We start from the raw sequence: 20,236 nt of genomic DNA, 5'->3' as shown, positions 1-20,236 counted from the left end.
CAAGTGGTCAGTTGAGACACATTACCGCTTAGCACTGGCATGTATCTCTAACGCATCTCCTGTGACCACTTGTGAACAGGAGTGATTTTCAAACAGCGCTTGAAAGGAACCGTGAGAAGAGAATGCTACTCAAAGAGATCCAACTGAAAGTACTGCAAGAAACAAGAAAGTACCTGCTTTTCCAGGTAAAAAATTAGAGAAAGGTCCTAATTTTGAGATCATGAGTGGCAAATTCTCACGTTTTAACTTAAAAGTGTCATATGTTGCGATTGCATGTTTTCCTTTGTCTTTGGAGTGTTACAAGCCGTTTGTGCATATGTAAGATCTGTAAAGTTGCAAAGATTAAAGTCTCAAACTCAAAGAGATATTCTTTATAAAAGGTAAGACTCAGCCACGCCTTCCTAAAACGGCTCATTCAAACATGCCTTGACATGTCTACGTCACGGTGTGGGAAGATTTGCATAACACCGCCCAAATGTATATGCAAAGAAAGGCAGCGTAACTTTTATTCTCGCTGTTATATTGTTGCAGCCGCCATGTTGTGGAGACGCTGTGTGTTTCGTTGCGAAAGCGAAAGTACTTTGTTTGGCCTTGCAAATGAGCACACAACTAAACATCAGTGGTTAAGCTGTATTTACAACACGTTCCAGAACAGTACAACGCAAATATTCGAGTGGGTGCAGCGCATTTTACGGAGGACTGTTTCCTGAACCTGAGAGAGTAGTCTACAATGCCGGCTGTGCACACTATAAAGTGGGGCGATTCCAACGTTGCAAGGACAGTCTGGCAGTTCTGACTCACAGCCTGTAAGTACATTTTCATATTTAAAGAATTTGCTATTGGCTATTCAAACACGAGGTTTGAGCAGTGTAGAGCAGTGCTTGTTTGTTGTTTTTACGATCACAACTGCAGACATGGTGTTGTGTTTACACAGCACGCACGCTGACGCCACGTTATTGTATTTTTATGCTTTAGTACAGTCAAAAAATTATGTAAAGCATCTTTATCAGTACACAAGCTGAAATAAATATAAATTAAAGACGCAAAATTTGTAATTTATTTTAAATAATTAATTTATTGTAAAACTGAATGAAAAAGCTGAATTTTCAGCATCATTATTCCAGAAAAAAAAGTAGGAAAATATATATATAAACACTACCGTTCAAAAGTTTGGGGTCAGTACATTTTTATTGTTTCTTTTTTTTTTTTTTTTAAGAAATTAATACTTTTATTCACCAAGGATGTATTAAGTTAATAATTAAAAGTTTATTAAAAGTTAATAATAAATAATTTACATTGTTATAAAATATTTATATTTTGAATAAACACTGTACTTTTTAAACTTGTTATTCATGAAAGAATCCTGAAAAAAAAAATAAAAAAAAAATCACAGGTTCCAAAAAATATTTGGCAGCACAACTGTTGATATTATCCAACATTGATCATTCTAATAATAAATCCGCATATTAGAATGATTTCTGAAGGATCATGTGACACTTAAGACTGGAGTAACAGCTGATAAAAATTCAGCTTTTCATCACAGGAATAAATTCTATTTTAAAGTATGTTAAAATAAAAAACATTATTTTATATTGTAAAAACATTTTGCAATATTACTGTTTTTTTTTCTATATTTTTAATCAAATAAATGCAGCCTTGATGAGCATAAGAGACTTCTTTAAAGGCTATTACAAGTCTTACTGACCCCAAACTTTTGAACAGTAGTGTATATATATATATATATATATATATATATATATTATTTCAATGTAAAATATATGTATATATTATTTCAATGTAAAATATATTTCTGTGTGAATGTATTTTAAAATGTCATTTATTCCTGGTATCAAAGCTGAATTTACAGCATCATTTCTTCAGTCTTGTCACATGATCCTTCAGAAATCATTTTAATATGTTTATTTATTATTAATGCTAAAAACATTTATGCTGCTTAATATTTTCTTGGAAACTGAAACATTTTTCATGATTCTTTAATAAATAAAAAGTAAAAAAAATAAAAAAGAAGCATAAAAAAATTCTTTAAACAAAAAACATTAAAAATCTTAAATCATTTAAATGATAGTTTATGACAAAAAAAAAAAAACGCTACTCATTTTCACATCTCAAAGTCTCTGAATTTAAGTCAAATGATTCATTATATCACTGTGTAACTGTATAATGATGAAACACACAGTAAAAAAAGCACAGACATTAATTTTAATCTTAAATTTAATTTGATTAATTACTTTATATAATTCATCAAGCCACTTTTATCTGAAGGATACTTATAATGTTCTGTGAAATTGTATGGACTTTTCCAACGCCTTCGATCAGATAGTTATTTTCAATTTTAAACTTTAAAACATGTTTCTGCCTTTTATGGTGTCCACTGTGCATGTAGTGTTGACAATACAAATGTGACAGTCACATGAGTTTCCGAGTGGTTTGTGTGCTGTCACGTCATATACAACAGATACAACATAATACACGTAATATAAAATGTTTTGTATTAGGTGCCATGATCAACTGCATACCAGGTGTAAAGGATCCCTGTGTAAGTTTATCTGTAGGGCAAGGGTCTAACCTTCGGGTGGGCAGTGGGATCCTCATGAGAGTCTTATATCGCAGAAGCTCTCTGTGCAGCTCCATAAAGTGCTTCTCTTTTCTCTTGACTACCCAAGTGAAGTTCCCATGTTTGAGCTCTATCTTAAACACGGCTGGCATCGCCTGTGAACACAGCAGTGATGTGAGATCTATGGCATCTTTCAACCATTGCTTTTAACTATCACGTGTTTCACCGACCTTGGACACGCTCCTCTGTTTGGACACGTTGAAGCGGTCCGGGGCCCTGGTGAAGCGTTCCACTTCTAGGATCTTGGTGGTGATTGGGGCCGCGGTCAAATAGACCTGCGCTTCTGTCTCTTTAAAGCCAACAGTCTTGTACACAGCAGAGAATGGGATACGAGATACTCCTGTAAGAAAAGACAGGGTTGACTGAGGAATGCCTATAGGGAATGTGAGCTCCGGTGTGTGCGCTGAATACTCGTTTGTGACATGCTGCATCATGTTACGGTTGTCCTCACACCTTTAACACACGTCCAGATGTCTTTATTAGACCCTTTATCACTTCCTCTCTGGCAAAATAAATCCTGTTCCTCAAATCTAACTTATATCCAGTCATTTTGAAATTAGAAGAGTCAGCTTTGTTTAAACAGTGCTTTATACAATACAGATTGTTTCAAAGCAGCTTCACAATAATATAGGAAAATTACTGAATCAATGATGCAAACTAGGAGTGTGCGATATTGACCAAAAAATATATAGTTATCAGTAACTATAATTAGAAGATATTTTGTTGAGTGTCTTAAGGACTACCACGGACAGCTGACTCCTAAATTTTTTGATATTCTTCATATTCTGTTTGGTGGTCAGTTCACACTGATAGAAATGAGTCTTTTCCAATAAGTTCCCTGGTGAAAAAAACAGCTAAGGACCAGCTTAAACCAACATCAAAACATACCTACCAGCATATGCTGTTTTTTTTTTCACCTTTCTCAACTTTTAAAAAACCCATTTTTTCAAAAAGTGTGCATTATCTTTTTGAGTCAAATTCTTACATATTGGCTGTTACCAAGCAAATTACATCAGTATCAACAAAATTCGTCTTTGCAATGCAAAAGAAACGCAGAAGCTGCATCTGAAGTAGTGTTGCACGATATACCGCTACTTAAAAAGTATCGCTGCTTTTAAAAACGGTATGAATCCGCATTTACTAGTACCGGTACTTTAAGAATGCATTTTAATAAGAGCCGTATTTCTGCGTGTCTGTGTTAGTGAATGGTGCAGAGGCTGTTTTGTTTACTACACACATACGCGTGACGCTCGTGGTGTTTTTAGCCTCCGCCGCCTCAATATATGAGTACATGAACACATCAACATAATCTCTAGAACTGCTCTGAGAGTCACTTCATGAGCACTTTGCCGTTTCTTTTGCGGAAAACTATCATCATATAATGATAATATATTACTTAATGTAAAGATAGTACTACTACTACTACTGCTACTACTAAAAAATATTATTAAATCAATGTTTAAGGAGTATTTACCAGAAAAAATATTTACCAGAATTTATTTACCAGAAAATTGTAAATACACAACACAGTATTTCTGATAGCCTGTAACGAATTTATTCTTTATCAAATGTAATTATTTTTTATATATTCATTAGACATGCTTTCGATTATAAAAATGTAATGAAACGATTAAAGTAGAATCCAGAAAATTGATGGAACACAGAGATTCACAAACAAAACTGAATTTGAGAAAAATAATAAAACATATTTTCAAAGCTTTTAATAAATTCCTTTTAAATTCTGTCAGTTTTATGATTTCAATTAATTAGGCATGCTAATTTTTTTTTTTTTTTAATGCAACCACTAAAATAGAGTCTAGAAAAATTCAAATGGAATTTAGGAAAAAAATAAAACAGATTACATAGGGCCCTCTTTATTTTATTTGTGTCTTATTATTAATAACAAAGATAAAATAACAAAAATGACTATGTCATGATCTAAATTGTTGTTGTGAAATAAAATTACTATATCATGAAATAAGATTCGGCTTTATCCTTTAAGCTAACTTACCAATATAGCAAAGATCTATATACCTGTACTCACCATAATCCTGTGTAGTGGCACTGGCATGTGATTATTATTTTTTTATTTATTTATTTATTTTTTTAAGGGGGGGATGAAATGCTATGTTTTAATAGATAAAATAACTATAATCTCCATTTGGATCATCTATTATTCAATTACTTCTCCTGTTGTTCTATGTTGTTTTGTAGTATCGGTTCAGTGGTGATATCGTGATATTTTAGTCAGGAATCGTATCGAAAAATCATTATCACATTTCTAATGATTTTAACAACGTTAAAACAACAATTACGATACTATCGCAGACGATATAAATTGCACACCCCTAATCTGCTTTCTGTCCATCTACACCAGTGGTTCTCAACCTTTTTTGGGCCAGCGCCCCCCTACCCATTATCCACGTCCCTCATCACCCCCCATCAAATAAATCGTAGTCTAAATGACCTCACTGAATATTGAAGTTGATTATTATTATTTATGTTTTTGTTTATAATGAGGACTGTTATTATATTTACAGTAATTCAAATGTATGGGGTCATTATGATTTTCAGGAAATTACTTTATTTCAAGAATGCATTGAATTGATCAAAAAAGACAGTGAAGTACTTTTTTTTAGAGTAAATTATTTTAAAATAACATTCATTTACAGAGTTTTTAAGCATGTTGGTGGTTTTCATTGCTACAGCTTCAGTGTTGTTGAGATGCGGATATATCTTGTTGCCCCAAATTTAAAAAGACTAAATAAAAATGACATAGTGGATACTGTTATTTTGGTGAGTAAATACCACATTTACTCATGCTTTACTTTACTTTACTTTACTTTATATTTACTACTTTACTATATTTCATAGATTTTGTGAGAATATTTCAAAGTTTACTTAAAACTAAGTACAATCCTAATTCTAGAAAAGTTGGGACATTTTGTAAAATGATCAAATCTGTAATTTGTTCATTCTATTTAACTTTTATTTAATTGACAAAAGTACAAAGAAAAAATTTCCAAAGTTTTCACTGACCAACTTAAATGTATTTTGTAAATATAAACACATTTATTTATAAAATATTTTTTTATTTATTTATTTGAAGTATGCATCCCACTCCAAAAAAGTTGGGACAGAGGCAAAATAAAAGTGAAAAGGTTATAGAATAACCAAATAAACTGCTTTGAAACACAATAAGCAGGTGAATTGGTAATAGGTGAGGGAATCATGTTTGGCTATAAATGGAGCTTCTCAGTCTTCGCAAGCAAAGCTGGATCATGACTTAAAATTTGTTTATATTAACAAAATAAAACTAAGTTGGAAAACATTGGATTTGTATAGTCAACTAAATTTCAAATCTTCCTTTTTTTGTCAGTGTGTTGTGCCAGCTATAATAATAAGAAGTGTTTCTTAAGCAACTGTCAGCATAATTTCTGAAAGATCACGTGACATTGAAAGCTGTAGTAATATACTGTGGCTTAGCATGAGAAGAGAACACATTTTAAAATATGTTCAAATAAAAAGTTTTTTTTTTTTAAATGGTAGATTTACTGTTTTTAACGTAGGCTGTTTTTTTTAAACAAACAAATGCAACCTTTTTTGTGAACCCATTAACAAATCATACTGACCTTTTTAGGCTATATTTTATTTATAATATATAGGCCCGTTTTGAAAGCATGTATCTTAACCCTTAAAACAGCACATACATAATTTAATTTTTTAATGTCATTAAATGGCACATGGCATTCATCACATTTTTGATTTATCATTTGAAGTATCATTATCATTAGAAGCAAAACGTGGATATAAATAAGGCTATATTTGTGAGCTTTGAATAAACTCTTTAGAAATGTGGTATTCAAACCAACTGCAGCCAATCAGCAAACAAAAAGTATTAATATTAATTTTTCTAAAATGTCTAAATGCTTGCTATTGTTTTGACGCAGCAGCTGCGCTACAGAAAGTCAAGCAAACACTAAAGTACTGAAGTCGTTGCTAAGAAAATGATACACAGTCTAGGAGCAGGAGTATTGGTGTAAACTAGTAGCGAACACCACTTCTACTATGGGAAAATTCTACACTGTTAAACCACATCGATCCCGTTATAATCAGTCCTTCAGTAACAACCGAGCGCGAGCGCTACAGTAAACGGATGCTATTTCTGCCTGCGGGATTCAACGCGCCTGCGCTACCGACAAGTTGAAAAATAGATATAGAAAGTGCGTTTTGATGTATCCAGTAAAGAAAGCGTTAGGATGTGGCAGACCTTTTAGTTTCAGCTCATACATTTTTGGTGTAAACTAGTCTTGACCAAACGCCCCCCAGGAACAGCTCAACGCCCCCCTTTCAAAAATATCGCTTCCAGCGCCCCCCGATGCTGTCCGAACGCCCCCGTTGAGAAACGCTAATCTACACTGTCCTATCTAAATAAAGGCATAAAAAAGCCAAAAATCAATCTTTAAAAAAAATGTGCTATTATTATCACTTACCTGAGGGGTTGAACTCTGAGTCCACCTCTTCAGGTTCATCCTCACCATCTGAGAACCCCAGATCTCTGGTGTCCAGGTTCTCCACCGTGTCACTCATGTTTGCTTTTATCAGATTGAGTTACTTCTTAAGGGCTCATTGAAGCATGTTCAACACTCGTCAGTCTGAAGTTCCAGCACTGCCTGCTTGAACACACAAACCACAAATCTAAGTCAATACTCTGTAGCAATAGTTCTCGACTACTCCAGTAAGGGAAAAAAAAACAATAGGCTACTAAATACACCCAAATTAAAATGTAATTAACCAAATGATCACAATTTGACATAATTAGGATAGCAGGCTAAATATGTATGCAACTTTTAAAGAGGAAAGGAGAAAAGTTTTAGCTCAGACACATCTGTGACTTGGCAGAAGCTATTCAAATTAGGTAGATTCCATCACAGACAGGTTGCGTGACATGCACTCATCCTTGAAAATCATGAATATTATATACTGATTCACTAGCAGAGTGGATAAAGTTGGACTGTGCCAATGACAATTGGCTGCCAAGAGCATAAAATATTGAAATTCAGTTTTGTATGATAAACAACTCCAGTATTTTGTTGTATGCCCACTTGATGTCCAATTTAAATTCTGAGGCCTACAGCAAAACCAGCTCTAATCTAATTAGCTTTGATTAGTTGTTAGTCACCAATGTCTTTTTCATATCCTTTTTTCATTCCGAAATTAACATGTGTGCGCCATGCTTGCATTGTGCTTGGTCCATTTGTGCAGCATCATAAATCAAATATTCTTCAGTCTTAAAAAGCTTTGTAATTACATCACATTATTTTTTATAGACAATTTTCTTCAACAAATGCATTCAGCAAGTTTTTGAACAGTAAGATTTTTAATGTTTTTAAAGAATTCTCTTCTGCTTACCAAGCCTGCATTTGATCCAAAATACAGCAAAAGCAGTAATATTGTGAAATAGGTTTACCATTTAAAATAACTGCTTTCTGTTTGAATATATTTTAAAATGTATTTTTTTCCTGTGATCAAAGCTACATTTTCAGCATCATTACTCCTATCTTACACATCACACGATCCTTCAGAAATCATTCTAATATGCTGATTTGCTGTTCAAGAAACATTTTTATTATTATCAATATTTAAAACAGTTGAGTACATATTTTTAGGATTCTTTGATGAACAGAAAGATGAATTTTAAAATAAAGCTTACATTCAAAAGCTTGGAGTGATTTTTTTTTTCGTGGAGAAATTACAGAAATTAACACTTTAATTTAGCAAGGATGCTTCAAACTGATCAAAAGTGACGATATAGACGTGTATAATGTTATAAAAGATTTCCATTTCAGATAAATAATCTTCTTCTGAACTTTCTATTCATCAAAGAAACCGGAAAAAATCTGCTCAGCTGTTTTCAACATAATAATAATAATAATAATAATAATAATAATAATAATAATAATAAATGTTTTTGGAGCAGCAAATCGTAATATTAGAATGATTTCCGAAGGATCATGTGACTGGAGTAGTGATGCAAAAAATTCAGCTTTAAAATCACAGGAATAAATTACATTTTAAAATATATTCAAATAGAAAACAGTTATTTTAAATAGTAAAAATATTTCAAAATGCTTCTGTTTTTGCTGTACTTTGGATCAAATAAATGCAGGCTTGGTGAGCAGAAGAGACTACTTCAAAAAAAAAAAAAAAAAAACATTAGAAATCTTAGTGTCCAAAACTTCTGGACAGATTTACTGTCAGATTTTCAAAATCCTGAAAATCCTAAAGTTTATAATAATTTGTTTTTAAAGCACAGCGACCACAAAATCAGGCTTTAGCACCTCTTTTTTACTTCAAGATCATTTTGAGGTTAAATACTGACTTAAAATCATATGATATAGTTTAAAAGCTTTTGCATTGCTATGACAGGAAACACTGGCATCTAACAATGCCTTGGAAAAACCAGTCAATCTTAAAAAAAATAAAGCATATATATAAACCCAAATAGAAAAAAAAAAGTTATTGTATAAGCATGTGTCCTATTCTGTCTTAAACTCCTGAAACAGTAAATGCAATTTGGGAAAAAAAAAAATAAAAAAAAAAAAAATCTTGCATGTTAAAATATTTATATCTAACCCCCTTTGTAACTGTCAAGTAACTGTAATGTAAATTCAAAATTTGTTCATACAGTTATGTTTATTTTGTAATTAAATTGCATAACTCATTACATGTAACTAGCTACTCCCCAACACTGTAAATCACAATATTATTGTTTTTACTATATTTTTGATCAAGTAAATGCAGCCTAACTGAGCATCAGAGACATCTTATATATTATATAACATATTACATATTATATAAACCAAGCTAGCTAGACAAACATTAAATCCTTAGTTTGCTAATTTCTATTTAAAACATTTCCTTTTTCAGTCAGGCCAAAGGTCAGAGGTCAAATGTCTTCTCCTGTGGAGTATGGAATCCCTCCAGTCAAAATGAATCTAATAATACACGCAAGATTACATCAGTGTCATTCTCTCACAAAAAAAAAACTATTAAAATAGAAATCACATCTTGTTTCCTAAATATATCTGGGAGTAAATCCAACAAAAATCCCCAAACCCCAAAACAGTACTCAAATCGCATTGATAACTGCTTTCACAGAAATACAAAATCCAAGAAGCTGTTCATTGTTCATGCCTTTAATATTCCTCTACTATTAATTTGTCAAAAAAAAAAAAAGAATATAAATTCAGATCTGTGAAGGGTAAATGACAGGATTGGTGACCTATGTGAAACTATAAATACAGGTACAGTGGGCCATGAAGTGGAAGGTAAGATGATGCCACAACAGAGTGATCGTAAGCCACCGAAGCCATTAAACGTATTGCAAAGTCATCGCCAACACAGTTAATGATGGATGTGCGGCAAAATAGAGAAGAGCTTTAATAGGTCGATCATCACAGATGTGGGTTTTAGGTCTAAAGTAAAACATTTCACACAGTATGTGAAGGAAACATAATGGAGCAACAGGATATAAAGTACAAAAGAAAAAGAATTAACGACAGTGGAAGAACTGATAGAAAAACTGCTGAAACTCTGCAGCTGAGTTGTACAATTCACACAGCCGCAAGTTTGGTAAAACTAACTGTAACCACTAACTCTATTTCAAACTATTCACAAAGTCGACATTTGTGTTGTTAAAACAAAAATGTCATTATTAAAGCAAATAAGAGGAAACACAGAGCTCCTCTATGGATTTCTCTCACAAAGACTCTAGTTGATTCCTTTAGACTGCAGTAATTTTGCTGCCAAGTGCATGTTCGCTCTATAACTACCCCACAAAACCTTCTATTAAACATAATGGAACATTTTCTCCTCCCATTGGTTGGTTGCGATGGGCTGCAGCGTGTAGATACTGGCTGGTCTATTCACTCGGAGCGCTTAATGACCATAATGTGTGAAAGAGGAATAATGTGTGCTAGAGAGAGTCTGAAACGTTTGAACTTACCATCTTACGTAAGTCTAACGGTGAGGTGTGGCTCTTTGGCAACTCTATGATCTGAACTCCATATGATGTCAGCTTTTCCAGTCAAACTACTTTTGGAAGCTTCTGCTTAAGTCAGAGAAACAAACTTTTGGTCCTTTAATTCTCACTCACAGGGGATTGAGAGTCATTAAATGTATTTGAAAAAACAAAGAGATTGGTATGTTTTAAAACATTCTCACAATATTTATATTGCAAATTCTTTTCATCGTTCACAGAAGATATCAGTCTAGACATTCTTTATTTCTCCAAGTCAACATAATACTGGGATTCTGTTTTCCTTGTTTAATGTTCCTGCTATCCTGATCGCTGCATACTGCTTGTCAATGTATTATTAAAATCGCAATATAATAACTCACTTTTCCTCTGAGATGACTTCTCTTTTCCACTGACATCACTTAACCACTCGGGTTACATAAAAGAGTCAAAGATGGAAAGGGGTTTTCGAGCATAAAAGTTGAATACAGTTTTACATTTAGTTTTTCCCCCATACATGAGGATTTAACCCGTTTAGTTTATTTTTTTCTGAGCAAAAAAAAAAAAAAAAAAAATCTATCATATATTTGCAGAAAATGTCATTCAGTGTAACAGTTCATTTTTGCCGATCCCACTCCCCTCTCTCTTTACCCAATGCTTTCCTGTCTTATCTACACTGTCCTGTCCAAATAAAGGCATAAAAAAGCCCAAAAAAAGCTTTAAAGATTTTAAAATGACAGGAATAAATTTTAATTAAATACTCTTTTTCTAGCAAACTCATTAATAAAAATGAATTATAATCTCTCTCCATTCTGGCACTAAACTCCAATGTTCTATTCTCCCAATCTAATCGACTGCAGCTCTACATTTCACTCAGAAATACATCGTTTTGGCTTTAATTCATTGTCTGTGGTGGCCTGTGTTTACTATAAATATACAGGACTGTCTAACTAGTGGGTAGTTCTAAACAATAGAAGCACTGGAAGAGGTTCCTAATGGAAGGACTCATTCATTCTCTCTGCGTGGGTGAACGTTTATGACTGTGTTATCTCATGCATGTCTCCCACCTGTGCACTGACCTTTAGAGCCAGCTTTAAAGAGGTGCACAGGTCAAAGAGAAGCAGTAAATCATACCTGGCAACTATCACACCATTGGCACAATCTGGCATTTTTATGATTCTTCTGATATCATCCAGCCCAGGAGCTACAATCTCAGACTGGGGCATTCCTGGGTAAAGGTGTGTGTACAGTATTTAATGTTTACTGATATATACGTACATGTGACTTTACAGATAAAGCTAAAGATAAAGACTAATTCCTCATATGCTGGAAAGAAAATCTATTTAAATCCAAAACATACTCAATTTCAAAGCAGCCAAACATACAATCATGCTAAGCTGCCATTTAAAATGATGGGAACTAGCATTTACTTCTCCACACGGAATAGTTTGCCATCTGGCTTCTTTAGTTGGGGTCTGAAAGGCATAGCTTTCAGTATTTTCTCAATATGACCACATTGACCAACACCACCGGATGAGAACAAAACTTGAAATGAATTAAAGTGGATGATGGCACTAATGTTTTCTGTAGAGGTACAGCAGAGTTGTATCTTCCAGCATCGACACTGGTACATCAACATTGCTGCCTTTCAAAGAACTACTTAATGCTTATAGCGGATTGATTATCTTATCTGAATGGATATAAGCTAAATAAGGGCACTGTTGTCTTTTACAGCAGAACCTGAACTGTCTCCATACCTTTAGTTTCCTGATTTTGGTCTTTCCTGTTTAACAATCTGTATTGTATTAGCATTATAGAAATAGGTGACTTGATTTCAGTTTGTCCATGTGCAATATGTTTGTCCAGCAGCAGTCTCAGAGATGTGTTTGAACTGAAGCAAATTAAAACAAGACAAAAGATAAAAAATAAGCTCCAAACACAAGAAAAACACAGGAACTTTTAGGCTCTATGCACCTCTTAATAAACAAATCTTGATGTAAATGATCTAAAACAGGACAGACTGTGCAGTGAACTGTAGAAAATAACTGCACAGTACAGTGAGGGATAAAGGGATAGTACATCCAAAAATGAAAATTCCGTCATGATTTTCTCACCTTCATGTCGTTCAGAACCTGTAAGACCTTCGTTCAACTTTGAAACACAAATGAAGATATTTTTGATGAAAGCCGAGAGCTTTCTGACCCTGCACAGACAGCAACACAACTACCACATGGAATGCCCTTAAAGGTAGTAAGGACATTGTTAAAATAGTCCATGTGTCCAGTTTTAGCTAAGAGAGATGGACATTCTACATCAGAACGCTGACTCCTGCGTCAGCAGTATCACACAGATGTGTCATGGTACACAAAAGGTTTGTGCACAAAAAGTATTCTTGTAGCTTCATAAAATTACATTTGAACCACTGACGTCACATGGACTATTTTAACAATGTCCTTACTGCCTTTCTGGGCCTTGAACATGTCATTTGCGTTGTTGTCTGTGCAGGGTCAAAAAGCTCTCTGATTTCATCAAAAATATCTTAATTTGTGTTCTGACGATGAACAAAGGTCGTACAAGTTTGGAACGACATGAGGGTGAGTAATCAATGACGGAATTTACATTTTTGGGTGAACTATCCCTTTAAGAGCACTTTCTGTTATCTTTCTATTTCTACCTTTCTACAAAACAAAAAAAATGTACTTGAAGTAATATTGCGATTTTTTTATTCGAAAATAATGTAAAAGTTACTTTTTGCAGTATACTAATCCATCCTTCTGAAGAAACCTGTTTAACATCAGTGCTATTTTGTGTACTACACTACAGCAACACATAGATAATAAGGGGGGATGAAACGTCAGAATGTTCTTTTCTTTTGCACGCTGTGGATGGGATATCAGCTGTTGCTTCCTGCCAACAAGTTCCTGCCCATTGCAATTCGTCATGGAGACAAGGCTCAGTAAATTTGGGAGGAGACAACAAAAAATATTATGCAACCACGTACGTTAGAGCTTTACAAGAAACTATGTTTTAGACCCCTGAATCACTTGTGTGTGTTGGGGCACGCATACAACTAAAGAACTGTGGGAACTTTTTAGCACTGTCGTTGTAAATTGTGAAGCTTTGTGGATTAAATTACTGCGAACTCACTTTAAAAGCAGATATCATCATAGCTTCATGTTAGTATTTTAAACAGAGGCTGCCACCAACAAAAGCAATTTACTCATGTTTAATATTAACATGGATTTTGTAGGAGTTCTTGTGGGAAAGAGTCTCCATGTAAGTTTAAAAAGTCTTTGCCAACTTGTTGGACTGTTAATCCTGTTGAAAAAGTCTGTTCCTAGAAAGCATGCACTTTGCACCTGATTGCAATTTATGACAGGTGGTTATTCACCAAACAAAAAAACATTAAAGTTGTTCTATTATGTGCCTTTATACACGTCTGTCTGTGAGGCGTGTCCGTGATACCATGAAGTTCCCAGGGTCAGAAGTCTGTTGTGTTCTGATTAATGAATAACATGAGTGAAGTATAAGAGATAAGCAAACAACAGAGTGACATTTAAAACACAAGCTAGTTAAATACAACTAGCCAAAGCTGAGAAAGTGTCAGAATGAAGGGTGTACTGTATTATTGTTTATAGTAAATTGAGTTCAAATGAAATTCATTCAATTGTAGTGTACTGTATTCCTGCCTGTGAGTACAGCTGAAAAAACAAGAGAGGGATTTTGGAGCCTGAGCATGAGCAAGTTGATTTCCTCTCTTGTGCACTGGTCACACATTCCACCACGGATACAAAAGCCTCTCACACTGGGGTGAGACAGGAACCAAGACATATCGGCACCAGAAAGACTTTCACATTTCACAATTAAACACACACATACACACAACCAGAACTGTTGCTAGAAATTTCCAAGTCTTCACTCCCTGCAAGCTGAGACACAAGTTTGAAACAGAGCAGGAAACAATAAACAGCACAAAGTTTTACTGACCTGCCTTGGTAGACGTGATTCCCACATGATAAATCAGCTGTTTGACTCCCACAACAATGAAAGACTAAGTCATACTTTTGCAGCGATAAAACAGTCTCTCTCCCTTTCTGTTACTCCAAAGAGACTAAACATGAGGGCAGTGGAGAGGACAGACATAGGCCAATGTGTTTGAAGGGGGCGGGGCCTTTCCTGAGTTCTGAAGTGTCAGTCATAGATACCCAGCCAATCAAGTGCAGCAAGACACAGCATGCTCCTCCTCTACTCAGCTGTTAAGTGCATTTAGATTGACTGATATCTTCCCATGGGACAGAAGCAGCAAAAGAGAGACGTCTATAATGGATCAGTTGTTTCTCCTGGATATCAATGAGTTTGAACTACAACCAAATGGAGACTTTTGTTCAAATTTTGTAGATTTTTCAAAATCAAAATTCAAGTGGTTTGGAAAATGGATGAATGGATAGATGTGTAAACAAATATACACACACTTCCATTCAACAGTTGTTTAATGTTTTTTAAAGAAGTTTATTTAGTTATTTATTCTAACAAAGGTTGAGTTTATTTGATCAAAATATAGTTACGAAAATATTACAATTTAACATAACTGTTATCTATTTTAAAACGTTTTAGCATGTTTACCTGTGATGTCAAAGATGACTTTTCAGCAGCCATTATTCCAGTCTTCAGTGTCACATGATCATTATAATATGCTGATTTGGTGCTCAGGAAATATTTCTTTAATTAATGTTAAAACCATTATTAAAATGAAGAGGGAACATACAAAATGCATGTTATTTTTATTTAGTACTGACCTGAATAAGATATTTCACATAAAATATGTTTACATATAGTTCACAAAATAATAGCTGAATGTATAAAAATGAATCGGTTCAAAAGTTTACATCCCCCTGATTCTTAATACTGTGCTCTTACCTATTTTTGTTTAGTGATAGTTGTTCATGAGTCCCTTGTTTGTCTAGCTTAACTACCCACTGTTCTTCAGAAAAATACTTCAGGTCCCACAAATTCTTTGGTTTTCCAGTATTGTTGTGTACAGAAGGTTCAAACACTCACTGATGCCCCAAAAGAAAAAAAAAACATGCATTAAGAGCCAGGGGGTGAAAACTTTTGAACAGAATGAAGATGTGTACATTTTTCTTATTTTGCGTAAAAATCATATTTTTTCATTTAGTACTGCCCTTCAGAGGCTACAGAAGATACTTACATGTTTCCCAGAAGACAAAATAAGTTAAATTTACCCTGATCTTCAAATTCAAAAAGTTTTCACCCCCCGGCTCTTAATGCATCATGTTTCCTTCTGAAGCATCAGTGAGTGTTTGAATCTTCTGTAATAGTTTCATATGAGTCCCTCAGTTGTCCTCAGTGTGAAAAGATGGATCTTAAAATCATACAGTCATTGTTGGAAAGGGTTCAAATACATAAAAATGCTGGAAAACCAAAGAATTTGTGGGACCTGAAGGATTTTTCTGAAGAACAGCAGGCAGTTTAACTGTTCAGGAAAAACAAGGGACTTGTGAACAACTATCACTAAACAAATATACACAGCCGAGCTGTTGATCATTCAACATTATTAAGAATCAAGAGGATGTAAACTTTTGAACGGGGTAATTTTAATAAATTCATTTTTTTCTCTTGTGAATTATATGTAACCATCTTTTATGTGAAATATCTTATTCAGGTCAGTAATAAATAAACAATAACATGCATTTTTTATGATCCCTTTTATTTTGGTAAAATAATTAACATTTTTAATGATTCTGAAACAGGGATATAAACTTTTGACCTCAGCTGTACTTTTTTTTGGATTCTTTGATGAATAAAAGTTCAAAAATCAGAAATCTTTTGTAATATTATACATTTCTTTACGTTCTTTAGGTTTTTACCAGCTGAATCCATCTGACGTCTTTCTTTAAAAATGCATTTTTATCAGGCTCAGATGTATGGGTTTCTATGTAAGTACCAGTACTTCTGATTGGGCTGAGGCTGGTATTTTAGCGAGTTTGAAGAAAATGTATTTGATGGATGTTTAATATGTGTTGAGAGCATTCACTCAGTATCATTATCTCATTTTTGACCGAGATGGCTTTTAGCTGGTTTTGCATCTGAACTCTTCATTTATCTTCATAAAAATGAGATGATACTGAGTGAATGCTCTCGACACATATTATACACCCATCAAATACATTTTCTTCAAACTCGCTAAAATTCCAGCCTCAGCCCAATCAGAAGTACCAGTACTTACATAAAAACATATACAAAGTAGCCAGAAACAAATGCTAATATTAAAGAAATATGTCAGTTGGATTTAGCTGGTTTTGCATAACAACAGTTATGTTAGGCAATCATTATTCTTACAGTAACAGCTGTGTAAAGTACTGTAGGTCTCATGCATGCAAGAGCTCTGACGTCGCTGCAGCTGCAGGATGTTAAAATGACAACCAACATTTCCAAGATTCAGAGGTGGAAATGTCAAAACAACTTATCTCCAGGCTGCTCAGCAGTCAGGGCCACAGTTTACCCTTGGAGCAGTTTGTTCTGCTCTTCAAACAAGCTGCAAGCACTTTCCTGAAGCCCTTCCTCTCCAACAATCCATCTATTTTCTATGGTGAACAGAGTTCCACTCCACTGTGTCTAAATGGATTAATCACTGAAGAACAAGAGCAAGACGCCACACTAAAGGACGTCCCAGCGTATCTGACGCTTTGTGGCCAACAACAAAGACAGAGGAAAAGATAGACTTCTGAGCACCATAAATCATTTATATTTTCAATTTTCCGCCTTGTCTGACGCAGGACCTCTGGTCTGTGGAGTCTGTAATAATTACCACGGCAGGGTGTGCCAGAGCGGCCATACCTTTGCTCAAATGGCAGGCATTGCCATTTATCACAGCAGCGAGCAAACATCTCTGTCTTTCTCACACACCCAAAACAATATCAGCTCAACCGCAGAGCCTCAAGTGCATGAGGAAAAGCGAGGTAAGAAATCAAGAGAGACAGTGCAATGTAAGAAGAACAGAGATTAAGAGAAAAGTGACAGAGTTTAATGGCTTGTAATGGCAACTAATTTTGTTACTGTCACATCAACCCATCCACAAGTAACCACACTGCACTAACTCTAAACCTCTGACAACACAACGATAACTTAAAGATATAGCTCACCCAAAAATGAAAATTCTGTCATTTACTCACCCTCAAGGTGTTTCAAACCTGTAGCTTACCTGAGTTTATTTCTTCTGTTGAGCACAAAAGAAGATATTCTGAAGAATGTTGTAACCAAACATTTGATGGTAGCCATTTACTTTCATATTAAGGAAAAAAAAAAAAGAAATCAATGGCTACCATCAAATGTTTGGTTACCAACATTGTTCAGGTTTAGAGTTAGTGAAGCCTGAGTAAATGATGGCATAATTTTTCGTGTGAACTGTCCGTTTAAACTCAGGATTATCATTTCCTGGAGTTTAAACTATGTTTTGAAATGTAAAAATGTTTAAATAGACCATTAAAGACAACAGTGGACCAATAATTTAGCTTAAAAACTTGATATTATATGTACCACATGATATTACATCCAACTACATTATAATGCATCATACTTTTACTCAACCCTGAAGGGTCAGAACAGTAATACATACAGCGCTCTTGCCCTCTAGTGGACAGTATTAGAAAAACTATTTCTCTGTCCTGAAACTTCATTCCATGCTAACCACGTTGATATGTGTGGATACAAGCAAGCCATCAAGTATCTGAAAGGCAGGATGTTTGCCTTCTCAGTCATTTATGTGCCTCAACTCCCTTCTAAAGGGCATCAGATAAAACTAGCATATATAGCTATGATTGGATCTATACTTCCTCTCAAGCCTCTCATTGCCCTGGGTTATAAAGATTGTGTTGATTGTGATCGCTTAGTCAGTGGGTGAAATATTACTGTAAATGACACTGTTGATGTACTGAGATTGGGGAAGAAAACCAATATAGTTGGAGACTTTGACCAGAGGCCACTAAAACACCACACCTTGACCTTAAAGCAACAACAACTTCACTGGTTTAAATCACGTTAAAACACATAGTTACACATTACATACATTTATACACAAAAAATCCACAAACTGTAACACTGAATACCTTGCGTCTATCACTATTCAATTCAATTCAATTCAAATTTATTTGTATAGTGCCTTCCCTGGTGAAAAAAAAAACTGTATATGCTGGTTAGGTATGTTTTGATGCTAGTTTAAGTTGGTCCTTTGCTGGGTTAAGCTGGTCATTTGCTGGTTTATGCTGGTCACGTTGCTGGTCAAGGACCAGCATAAACCAGCAAAGGACCAGCTTAAACCAGCACCAAAACATACCTACCAGCATATGCTGTTTTTTTCACCAGGGTTTCACGATACATATCGTTGCAAAGTAACTTTACAGCAAAATAAAGTATCACTAGATAACCTAGAAGAGAGAGTATAAGCTGAGTTACTCAGACACTAATAAGAAAGAAAGAAAAGAAAAGAAATTACCTCTGTTATCCAATCAGTAATTAAATGTGTAGCTGCAGGCTAGCAGGTTAGTTGTTCTACACACTGATGCTGGCAGTTTACTGAATGCTCAAAAGCAGCTGAATAGCAGCAGATCAGTCCTTTCCAGTCATAAAACTGGTTAATGATCTCTGCCTAAATTCTCTTCCCCACAATATTCAGTCAACATCAAAATCTCATTTGAGATGCATTTCTGCTTTGAATCTGTTTATTTATTTACAAGCAAGAGTGCGAGAAAAAGATTAAATATTTTAAAGATATGAAGTCATAGAAACGCATCGAAAGCTATTTAAATCTTGTTCAAAACGAACTACATGCATTTACTACAATTTGCATTTAATGTGACTTCGTTTTTAAAATTAATCTATAAAAGAGCCATAACACGGATTCATAACGTTAATTTGTTAGACGAAAACGTTTGACTAGAAAAATAAAAATATCATTCATTATTGGACTATGTCGTTTAGGGCTCACACGCTACACAGATTCAGGAACGCAAACAGATGTTGCACCAATCAGCTGTGAGAAAAGTGACATAGCCTACTAGTGACATAACCTTACGTAAAACGTCACGCCCCATGTATCTCTCTCTCTCTCTCTCTCTCTCTCTCTCCAATTTAAAGCGCACTTTTCGATGAATTCACAAATCTTTTTTTTTTTTTTTTTTTTTTTTTTTTTTGATAACCCTGCATTCGAGAGATATAGATTTCAGTCAGACTGAGCTTCGTGTTTTGGTCTGCCGTCTATTAGAATGTTTTTTTTTTGTCTACAACTAGTGAGTTTCCAGCTGAAACGAACTTTGCAAGAATATGTTGCGCTGCATTCTATCCTTTCACCCCACGATGGCAGTGTTCAACCAGTATCCATCGTTTTACAATTCTCTTTTTTGTATTTTAAATAACGTGAATATATATTTTCCCAACCTCTCACGAAACTGTCTACCCATGCTCCGCATCCATTCATTCAGTGATGAGTCAATGACATCATTAATGAAAGTGTTCCTCGGCATTGCGCAGCTGACAGGCAGCGCGCATTACGCGCGTCTCTCATC

The 20,236-nt window shown here is 34.6% G+C and overlaps 1 protein-coding gene across 4 annotated transcripts in view; it reads right to left on the bottom strand.

Moving 5' to 3' along the window:
• pld1a (phospholipase D1a) overlaps positions 1–19,265 on the bottom strand; it is a 50,975-nt gene extending 31,710 nt beyond the window's left edge. Inside the window, exons 1-4 of one of the 4 annotated variants that reach the window (XM_051133131.1) lie at positions 19,168–19,265; positions 7,129–7,311; positions 2,806–2,975; positions 2,588–2,730 (exon numbers count right to left, since the gene is read on the bottom strand). In XM_051133131.1, coding sequence (XP_050989088.1) covers positions 2,588–2,730; positions 2,806–2,975; positions 7,129–7,225 — 410 coding nt within the window. In that variant the 5' untranslated portion in view covers positions 7,226–7,311; positions 19,168–19,265. Of the gene's footprint in view, positions 1–2,587; positions 2,731–2,805; positions 2,976–7,128; positions 7,312–14,642; positions 14,806–19,167 lie in introns of those variants that run through there. The other 3 variants (XM_051133113.1, XM_051133121.1, XM_051133139.1) reach the window with 3 other exon arrangements.
• Between the last annotated feature and the right edge of the window lie 971 nt (positions 19,266–20,236).

The sequence above is a fragment of the Labeo rohita genome, chromosome 2 (genome assembly GCF_022985175.1).
Source record: "Labeo rohita strain BAU-BD-2019 chromosome 2, IGBB_LRoh.1.0, whole genome shotgun sequence".
NCBI lineage: Eukaryota > Metazoa > Chordata > Actinopteri > Cypriniformes > Cyprinidae > Labeo > Labeo rohita.
Note: the sequence above shows the minus strand (reverse complement) of the source record. Positions and strands in the feature narration are given on the sequence as shown.